Below are 10,485 nucleotides of genomic sequence, written 5' to 3' on the forward strand. Positions count from 1 at the left end.
AAGCTCAGACCAAAACGTTGACAAAAAGCTCAGACAAAAAGTCATGCAAAAGTAACGTAATGCATTACTTTCCATAAAAAAAGTAACTAAGTCACCATTTTATTGAGTAACACGATATTGTAATGCATTGCTTTTAAAGGTAACTTTCTCCAACACTGGAGGTGACATTATTTCCTTTTTTCAAGAAATTTGGATGGATCACATATGTATTTAGTATTTAGTTTACTTTCATTCTAGAGAGCATCCCATTGGACAAAAACCATCTTAAAACTACAGATGCAAACTAAAAGTTTGATTTCTTATTGGTTTTGGGGTGAAATAAGGTTTTTTTTACCTGTATAAGATGAAAGCGATGGCTGTGGCCATGACCACACTGATCCCGAGGACGATCATGATGATGTTCTGAGCCTCCATCCCTGAGAAACATACATTAGTTAGCGTTAGTTAACGTGATGCAGTCTGTCAGTCTCAAATGCGAACCGGTTTACCATTAGCACGTTTATCACTGGGCAGCTGCGATCCATCCCACGGCAGGTCGGGTTCTGTGTGATTGACCCACGTGGCGTTCAGAGACGTGCTGAAGACGAACAGCGTCTTATACTGAAGACAAACAACAGACAAACATCAAACCAAAGCACGCTTCAAAGATACAAACTACACAAAACCCATTTTACTTCTGTGGTGTAGGATGAGGTTGTGCTTTTTATATCAGGAATCGATTTCAGTTTTTATTTATTTGCATTTATTCATTTAGTGTAGGTGTTTTCAATCTTTTAGATCCCACAGACCCCAAAAAATGATCATCCTCATTCATATTTCCATGTGTAATGTAAAATCTTATATAAAAATGTTTACTTTCTATTAATTTACATAATTGTATTTTAAACTCACAGTAATGCTATAATGTTAGTTGTACTGTATTTTATATTTATTTACATTTTTTGTTTCATTATTTATTCTAATATTGTCATTCCATGCATATTTTCGTGTATAAAAACCCAATTTATACTTTGAATAAATGTTATAAATGTGTAAAATATTATTTGCATGTAATATAATTTTTGGGGAAGTCGTGGCCTAATGGTTAGAGAGTCGGACTCGTAATCGAAAGGTTGCGAGTTCGAGCCCCCGGCCGGCAGGGATTGTAGGTGGGGGGAGTGAATGTACAGCGCTCTCTCCACCCTCAATACCACGACTGAGGTGCCCTTGAGCAAGGCACTGAACCCCCAACTGCTCCCCGGGCGCCGCAGCATGGCTGCCCACTGCTCCGGGTGTGTGTTCACGGTGTGTGTGTGTGTGTGTGTGTGTGTGTGTGTGTGTGTGTGCATTTGTTCACTACTCACTGCTGTGTGTGTGCACTTGGATGGGTTAAACGCAGAGCACCAATTTCGAGTATGGGTCACCATACTTGACAATACGTCACGACTTTTTACTTTTTTACTTTTTAATACTTTTCCTGGATCTTGAAAACCCCCTTTAAAACCCCTGATTTTGGAATTGCTTTTGTTCAAAATGACTTACAAATAGTAAAAACAGTGTCTAAAGGCTTGAAAACTGCGTGTAAAAGCAAGGTAGTGCTAGAAATTTTAAGACATATTTTAGTCATTCTAATCTTTTGAACTGGTTCACCAAAAAGATTTAGTGGGTTACCGTTTCTTCATATTTCATATTGATGCCAGTGTATGAGTGAGTCATTGAAGCTTTGATTTTACGACTTGAGACAAAATTGACTCACCTTGTATGAGCCGGTTGTGTAAACCACAGCCAGATTGAGATCTCTGTCTCCACTAGCGTCTAATTCATAATGTCCTCCCATTCCTGAACACACACACACCGACATCCCATTACATATCTATCATAATTATGTTTTTTGTAATCGCAAGGACCCATTTCTTTTGAACAGATGACCTAAGCATTGAGATATGGGTTGTAGAGAATGTTAACGTACAAAAACATGAGCGATGATCCAGTGTGGTGCTAGTTTGTTTAGGACACGCTTACCCTTGAAGCTCATGTTTCTGAAAGGCTGTTCAATGATGCCGCTGAAAGGCTGCTGCTTCATCGCCTTCAGGTTTTGTCTCATCATATTGCCGAAGAGAACCACGGCATCATGGTAAGCCACTACATAATCATTCAGCCCCTGTAGGATGGGAATTGTGAAATGAGACCGGACAGTGCGTTAAGGCCCGTTCACAGCAAGAACGATAACTATAAAGATAACATTTTTAAAAATCCTTTCAAATGGAGAATAACAGAGTTCACACCACGACTATAGCCGGGTTTCCATCCAAAGTTGCGAATTTAACGTATGCGCAAAGTTGAAATATTGCATAATACATTTGCGAATAAGCACCGTTCCCATCCAACAATACAACAAAATAGTCACTTCCTGGTAAACTGGCACTATATATCACAAAAAAACAGCATGAGAAGCTACTGAATATAATAATTTTCATATATAATAAATGACTTGCGCCTCAGAGCAAGAAGACGAAACAAAATAAATGCGGTCATTGCTTTTGGAGGTGAATGCTGCTGTTTGGGAACGCAGTCGTGTAACAGTTCTGGGAGACAATTATACAGAAATGCTTTGATGACAGACTTTGCTCAAGCATTTCAAAATGACCATAACATTTCAGATGCTGTGGAATAAGATCGGTCTGCTGGTTAGTCAGGTTTTGCCGTTCCATAGCGCAAAGCCACATGACTTTTGATGCGCATGGTGGAATTTATTCGGTAAATGTGTTTCCATCGTAGTTTATGTGCATTTTTTCTTATCGGATAAAAAGTTTATCCTAATCAATTGTGTGTATACGTTTTTAATGCGCATTTTTAGAATTTATGCACATTTTGGCGTTTCCATCCAGCGTTTTTTGTGTGATATTCCAAAATGCACATAAAAGTAGGTGGATGGAAACATAGCTAAATGACAGCTAATCAGATTTCATTCAAATATAACAGGCTTGCGCATTTGAAATAGCAGGTGACAGAAGCAGACATTGCACAACAAACAGTACCATAAAACATAAAATTACCTCAGGTATTCAGTGCTAGTTTTGACAACATTGTCTTGCCTCCTCTGAAGTTGCAGTAGAAAAGACTAAATATTGTTTTTATTCCACTACATTGACTAGGTTAGAGATCAGGGGCCTGTTTCATATAAACAAGTTTACCAAATAAGCCAGGCTTATTTCAGTTAGTCTGACTTATTTTGAATTAAATCAACTGTCAATAAGTCAGACTAACCTAAATAAACCTGGCTTATTTGGTAAACCTGTTTTCTGAAAGACAGATTCCGCTAGATTCGCTGTTTAGATGCACTTGAAACATGCATGTTAAGGACATCTACTGGTTGAAGTTGTGTAAATGCAACAAGAACTACAAAAACGGACAGCTATCGTGTGGCTGTCTGCTGTGGACGCAAATATTGTTATTGTTGTATGTATAGTTATCGCTCTTGGTGTGAAAGGGCCTTTAAAATGCTGCACTTACCGTTGTGTTTGTCTTCCAGGACGCGTGGCTGGAGTAGTTTCTGAAGCTGTGCATGGTGACCACGAGCACGTCCCGCATGTGCTCGAAGCTGGACTCGTTGGTGTGATAGCCATCACTGCAAGACATGTGACTCTCAGCTGGAAAAATGCTTAAGTGATCTGAGACAGGATTATGAGGATCACAGACTCACTTGAACAGGTCGATTAGGACGAAGACCACATGCGGAGAAATGGTGGCGTTTTTCTTAATGGCAAGAACGTCGTCTGGTGTCCCACATAGGACAAAAACTGCAAAGCGATGGATGGATGGTTGGATGGATGCATAGGCAGATGGATGGATGGATGGATGGATGGATGGATAGGTGGATGGATGGATGGATGGATGGATGGATGGATGGATGGATGGATGGATGGATGGATGCATAGGCAGATGTATAGATAGATGGATGGATGGATGGATGGATGGATGGATGGATGGATGGATGGATGGATGGATGGATGCATAGGCAGATGGATGGATGGATGGATAGGTGGATGGATGCATAGGCAGATGTATAGATAGATAGATGGATGGATGGATAGGTGGATGGATGCATAGGTAGGTGTGTGGATGGATGGATGGATGGATGGATGGATGGATGGATGGATGGATGGATGGATGGATGGATGGATGGATGCATAGGTAGATGTGTAGATAGATGGATGCATAGGTAGGTGTGTGTGTGTGGATAGATGGATGGATAGGTGGATGGATGGATGGATGGATGCATAGGTAGATGTGTAGATAGATGGATGGATGCATAGGTAGGTGTGTGGATGGATGGATGGATGGATGGATGGATGGATGCATAGGTAGATGTGTAGATAGATGGATGCATGCATGCATAGGTATGCAGATGTATAAATAGATAGATGGATGGATGGATGGATGCATAGGTAGATGTGTGGATGGATGGATAGGTGGATGGATGGATGGATGGATGGATGGATGGATGGATGGATGGATGGATGCATAGGTAGATGTATAGATAGATGGATGCATGCATGCATAGGTAGGTGTGTGGATGGATGGATAGGTGGATGGATGGATGGATGGATGGATGGATGCATAGGTAGATGTGTAGATAGATGGATGCATGCATGCATAGGTATGCAGATGTATAAATAGATGTATAGATGGATGGATGGATGGATGGATGGATGGATAGATAGATTTTTCTCACTGTTGCTGTGTCGGTCCAGAGATTTCAGCTTGTTTTCCAGGTCACCTTGGCTCCTCAGCATCTCTCTGGATATGTTGGAGGCAAACAGAGCAGACGGCGCCTCCAGAGCATTGATGTACCTAACAGACGAATGGACAAGGGGACATCTCAGTGTGTGCGTCTGTGTTGTGTCATGTTGTTATTTACATGTTGTATTGTGAATACCAGAAGCATTCCTCCGTGTTGTCGAGTTTTTTATAGATATACGCTGTCTTCCACACAGGTTTCAGATTGGTGAAGGACACATTCCAAAAATGGACAAAGAACTTTGAGATTTTGCGTGCCGGAGGAAGCAGCCGGGTGAGTTTGTCCTTGTAGTCGCAGGAAAGACCGAAACTGCCAGCTGAGATGATGGGGATAGTCAGAGTCAGACCGACCTCCTGACTAACAGACAGACAAGCGGGACATTGAAATGACTTACTAATATACAGAACAAGATTTATCTCTGTTTTACATTAATGATTTATCTCAGATTTACAATAATTAATAGACTTTATTTGCTTGGTTGAAACGGGCCTTTAGTAATTCAAAATAACTACTAACTAAAATTGTAATCCCTGCTGTATGTAATATTGGGGATAACATTTTAAAAATAAGTCTTTGATTGTTTGTTTAACTTACTCCACCAGTTGAAACGTTGCATATGTGCAGGATGGACCCAACATCATGCATCCGAGGTTACTGCTGTTCTAACGGACAAAACAAACGGAAAACAGCATTACATTTAACTGCTAATCACTGCCCCTGATAGCACACGTACATCACGGAGATGTCTATTTGACGTCTGCATTTACAATGCCTAAAAAAAGTCTTCACACCCCTTCATTTTTTTCACATTTTGTTATGTTGCAGTCTTATGTTAAACTGCTTTGAATTACGTTTTTTCCCCACATTAATCTTCACTCCATTCACCATAATGACGAAGCAAAAACTTCGTAAATTAATTAAAAATGAAAAAACTGAAATAAGTACATTGCATAAGTATTCATACCCTTAACTCAGTACTTAGCTGAAGCACCTTTACAGCCTCAAGTCTTTTCTTGTTTGATGTGACAAGCTTTTCTCATCAGAATTTGACAATTATCTTCTCCTCATCTCTTCACCTCTCAAGCTGTTTCAGTTTGGATGGGGGCAGATGCACATTTTCAGGTTTCTCCAGAAATATTTGATTGCATTGAAGCCCAGGCTGTGGCTGGGCCACTCAAAGACATTCACAGAGTTGTGTATAAGCCACTCTTGCTCTGTGCTTAGGGTCATTGTCCTGTTGGAAGGTAAACCTTCTGCCCAGTCTGAGGTTCTGAATGGTCTGGACTGGGTTTTCATTAAGGCCATCTCAATATGTTGGTGCATTGAGCTTTTCTTCTACTCTGATGAGTCCCTCAGTCCCTGCTGCTGAAAAATAGCCCCACAGCATGAGGCTGCTACCAGCACACTTTACTTTTGGGATGGTGCAGATGATGAGCAGAGCTGGTTCCCTTCAAACATGATGCTTAGAATTGAGGTTCATCAGACCAGAGAATCTTGCTTCTCAGAGTCTGAGGGTCCTTTAGGTGCTGTTTTTGTCAATTCTAAGTGTGGAGAGGATTGAGTCTTGCCACACTGCCATAAAGCCCAGATCGGTGGAGTGTTGCAGTGATGTTTGTCCTTCTATAGGTTTCTCCTATCTCCACATACGATCATGGAGCTCAACTAGAGTGGCCATCAGGTTCTTGGTCACCGGTCTAACCAAAGCCCTTCTCCATCAATTGCTCAGTTTGGCCAGGAGGCCAGCTCTAAGAAGAATCCTGGTTGTATCAAACTTCTTCCATTAAGGGTAACAGAGACTACATGCTTCTTTTTTTCTGAACTCTTCCCCAGATGTGTGGTTTGATGCAGTCCTGTCTCTTAGCTACACAGTTTGTTTGACCTCAGGGCTTGGGTTTTGCTCTGATATGCATTTTCAGCTGTTAGACCTTTTATTAAGACGTGTGTGCCTTTCCAAATCATACCCATTCAATTGGATTTGCCACAGGTTACCTTCACTCAAAGTCTAGTAACACCTACAAGCAATATGAATGCTCCTGAGCTAAATTTCAACTGTCCAAGATAACGGTATGATTACTTGTGCAATGGAATCATTTAAGTTTTTTATTTTTAATAAATTTGCAAAGATGTTAATAACCTGTTTTTTGTTTTGCCATTATGGTGTATAGAGTGTAGATTGATGTGGGGAAAAAGTAATTTAAAGCAGTTTAACATAAGGCAGCAACATTACAAAATGTGAAAAAAATGAAGGGGTATGAAGACTTTTTATAGGCGCTGTACATCTGGAAGACGTATTTTTAGAGTGTTTTCTCATCTGCAATACATCTATTGGACGTCTCCTATCATTAGGATGTTTTTAAGATGTTTATGATTTAGAATATATGTAAAACTGACATCTGAAAGACGTTTGTACACAGCAGATGATTTCCAGATTAAGAGATCTTTTACAGACATCTTGCAGATGTACTGTGCTATCTGGGTAGGACTTTTCCTATCCGATGTCAAATAGACATCTATTAGATGTCTTTAAGATGTTTATGATTTAGAATGACATTAAACAAACGTTTGTACACAGCAGATGCTTTCCATCTGTGTGCTATCTGGGACACTAGCGTGTTTCAGCGTGCCTGAGGACAAACAGCGTTAATAAACCGGAACGTCCTTCAAAATGTCCTTTGAGCAGATTTTAATGAAGCAGAACTCACATGCAGCGATTTGAGGATCTCCACGGCCTCGCACGTACTGCTGCCGCAGCCCCTGCGCCGGTAATGCGTCGTGTTAAAGCCGCTGAAGTGCACCTTGATCTGGAAGTCCAGACCTTCAAAAAGCAAACCACAACCGTGTTTGATTAGTCAGCTTTATTTAAAAGCAGCTCGACCTCATATGGTGTTTGTTTTCTTCTAATCCTGAATGACTTCATGCCTTTATTATCAGGAAATTTACACAGATTTTATTTAGCTATTTACTGGACACTCAACTACTTCTGAGGTTAGGAGAAGAGGTCATGTTAGTCGTGACTAATGCACAATATTCAAATGGTCATAATTGTTATTAACAAATATTAGCGATTTAGTCATCAGCGCCAGATCCATGATAGTAGGTCATGTATCAAGGCTGATTTTGTCCAATTTAAAGTTTCAAAAGTAATCATGCCATTTACAGTCAGGTTTAAATTTACATTTCAAAAGGGGAAGCATCTTTGAGGTCATTATAGCTTCAGAATACATGTATGATGTCCACTATTGCATTGAACGTGTGAACATTTACTTTTACACAAATTAGCTCAACTTACCACTTAACTAACTGATCCTAAAACTGGGATAAAGTAGTTTTTTGGGTCGCCTTTACTAGTACTGAATTAAAAGCCTGCATGTACCTAATTTTTTATTTTTCAGAACTAAACATTCTTTGAATCTACTCACTTTCAGCCTGATTTTTTTCATTCTCCTCTTCAACAGCCATTTTCACTGCGTCCTCCACAAACTTCAGACTCCAGGGCGAATTTTCATCCTCCAGCAGAACCACGTTTAACGTGACCGAAGAGTTTCTGCAGCTTAACACGTCAAACCCAGAGACACGGAGCACAGAGCCGAACCAGAAAAAGAACAATCCCAACATCCTGTCCACAATGAATGTCCTTCAAAAGATGCTGCTCAGTTTAATGCCACAGTCATTCCTGAAGCCGGTAAATTCTGATTACTTCCATCAGAAAGGTCAGAGCTATCCTCCAACAACACTGTCCACATGACATCTCTGAAAAGACATTATACACTGACTGCAGCGAGAGTTTTCTGCATGTTTTACAGGAACCTGAAGAGGAAATGCACGCTCAGGTGTGTCTCTGCGTGTTAATGAACAACCGGCAGTGAACAAACAAAATCAGCCTGATCTGAGAAAAAAAAGCTTCATCCTTCTAGTTTCAGCTTTCTGTTTGATCTGAGGCGACGTCAGTGAGCTTTAAGTAGGTCCATCAGCTGAAATTACAATCAATAATAAAATCCAAAAAGCTCTGAAAATGCCCCATTAACATCAAACCACCTGGTTTCAAACAATCCACAGGTGGTGTTTGTCCAATAAATCTCTGTTTCTGCTGCTCACAGAATGTGCTCGAAGGTCTGAGCGGGTTCGTAAGTGTTCTGGAGGACCTTGGAGGGACCAAAGGTCCTTCTGGGCTGTAAAGCAGAATGTGTGGCAAATAGATAGTGTGCTATAAAAGCTGACAGATTGTGGTCTATAAATCTGCTCATGTAAAATCTCTTCTCAGAATCAGTGTTTACAGACGGATGAGAGATCTGGGTGTGATGACCGTGAGAAATCTGGTCCCAGATCACAATAAGTTATTAATAAGTTAAAAGCTTATTCTTCAATGATCTTATTCACATCTGCAACACGTATTTTTTAGGGTGTTTGCTCATCTGCAATACGTGTAGTACGTCTCCTTTTAGATGTCAAATAGACGTCTATTAGATGTCTTTAAGATGCTTACGATTTAGAACGTATGTAAAACTGATATCTGAAAGACGTCTGCCAGATGTTTGTAGACAGCAGATGCTTTCCAGATCAAGAGATCTTTAACAGACATACGTGTGCTATCTGGGTTGAATTATATTCATGATGCTCTGTGTGATTCTAATGACATTTCTCACATTTTAGAGAAACAAAATACTAAAATCTTAGCCTATTTGAATTTTGGTTATTTTCAAAACAAGAGGACAGAAAAGTTCCCCTAGACGAAAAAACAAAATCACCTAACTGAAGAAAAACGAATTATTTTCGTTGTTATTTAGCAGGTAGCTTTCATCTTGCACGAAACATTCCACTTAAATCCAATCAAACAGCTTAATGTCTTGTGCCAACGAAATAGGCTATAAAAATGCTTTCATGATCAACTTCTCGGTGTCTTCTGGACTGGTTATAAATAAGAGAAGTGTTAAATCATTGGACGGTGACTAACCCAAATTCACCAAAGACAGTGAACTCAAAAACAATAGCATTTGTCTAGAATGCATCTTGACTAATCATATGTTCAGTCAGAGACAGAAGTAACATGGGTTCCTTTTTCAACGCAGGGCTCACATTAAACTTCCTCTTATGGTGATCACTCAAACCCAGCTCATATGAAGAGCAGCACGATGAGGTTTAGTCGAGCCTAACTGCCTTCAGTCGTTTCCAGTGATTTGGTAACTAATTCAGCTCCCCATTTGCTCCGTCAGGTGCTGATGTTAGCCGACACTGAAGCAGTTTCGTCGCTAAACCTTGCTCGCAAAAGAACTCTCCCATTTAATACTATTCTCATCACAAAAGTTTTGCGAGCGAACGCAAAAACACTGAAATACAATCTTTCCTCATCACAGTACTTTTCCTTCACTAGGCCTGTATCCTTCAATTTAAAATAAAGAGAAACTATTGCACATAATTGCTTTTATAATGTTTGTTCGTAAAAATGTGTTTTGAAGAAAATTAAAGCGCGCCGTAATGTTTGTGTCATTCATTCCGTGATTGATGGATCTGTGTACAGTGAAGCGAAACCAAAACCATTTTATTTTATTTTACTTTTCGTATTCATCCTTTACTTTAACTTTTTTATTTACAGCTAAGACACTAAACCTCACTCTCTGAGCCAGATTCTCAATTTTCTCAATAAACCAGTTTGTCAAAAAAATCAATTTTTTTTCTGCAAAACCTTATACATGCAGTTTGCAGATCTC

The 10,485-nt window shown here is 39.9% G+C and overlaps 1 protein-coding gene across 1 annotated transcript in view; it reads right to left on the bottom strand.

The window, feature by feature from the left end:
* LOC306863276 (guanylyl cyclase C-like) overlaps positions 1-8,630 on the bottom strand; it is a 24,051-nt gene extending 15,421 nt beyond the window's left edge. Inside the window, exons 1-11 of the mRNA XM_079406524.1 lie at positions 8,200-8,630; positions 7,483-7,595; positions 5,375-5,442; positions 4,919-5,137; positions 4,715-4,833; positions 3,683-3,779; positions 3,493-3,607; positions 2,002-2,140; positions 1,736-1,818; positions 489-600; positions 335-416 (exon numbers count right to left, since the gene is read on the bottom strand). Of these exons, the coding sequence (XP_079262650.1) occupies positions 335-416; positions 489-600; positions 1,736-1,818; positions 2,002-2,140; positions 3,493-3,607; positions 3,683-3,779; positions 4,715-4,833; positions 4,919-5,137; positions 5,375-5,442; positions 7,483-7,595; positions 8,200-8,395 (1,343 nt within the window). The 5' untranslated portion in view covers positions 8,396-8,630. The remainder of the gene's footprint in view (positions 1-334; positions 417-488; positions 601-1,735; positions 1,819-2,001; positions 2,141-3,492; positions 3,608-3,682; positions 3,780-4,714; positions 4,834-4,918; positions 5,138-5,374; positions 5,443-7,482; positions 7,596-8,199) is intronic.
* Positions 8,631-10,485: the final 1,855 nt, after the last annotated feature.

The sequence above is a fragment of the Barbus barbus genome (assembly GCF_936440315.1).
Source record: "Barbus barbus genome assembly, chromosome: 4".
Lineage (NCBI taxonomy): Eukaryota > Metazoa > Chordata > Actinopteri > Cypriniformes > Cyprinidae > Barbus > Barbus barbus.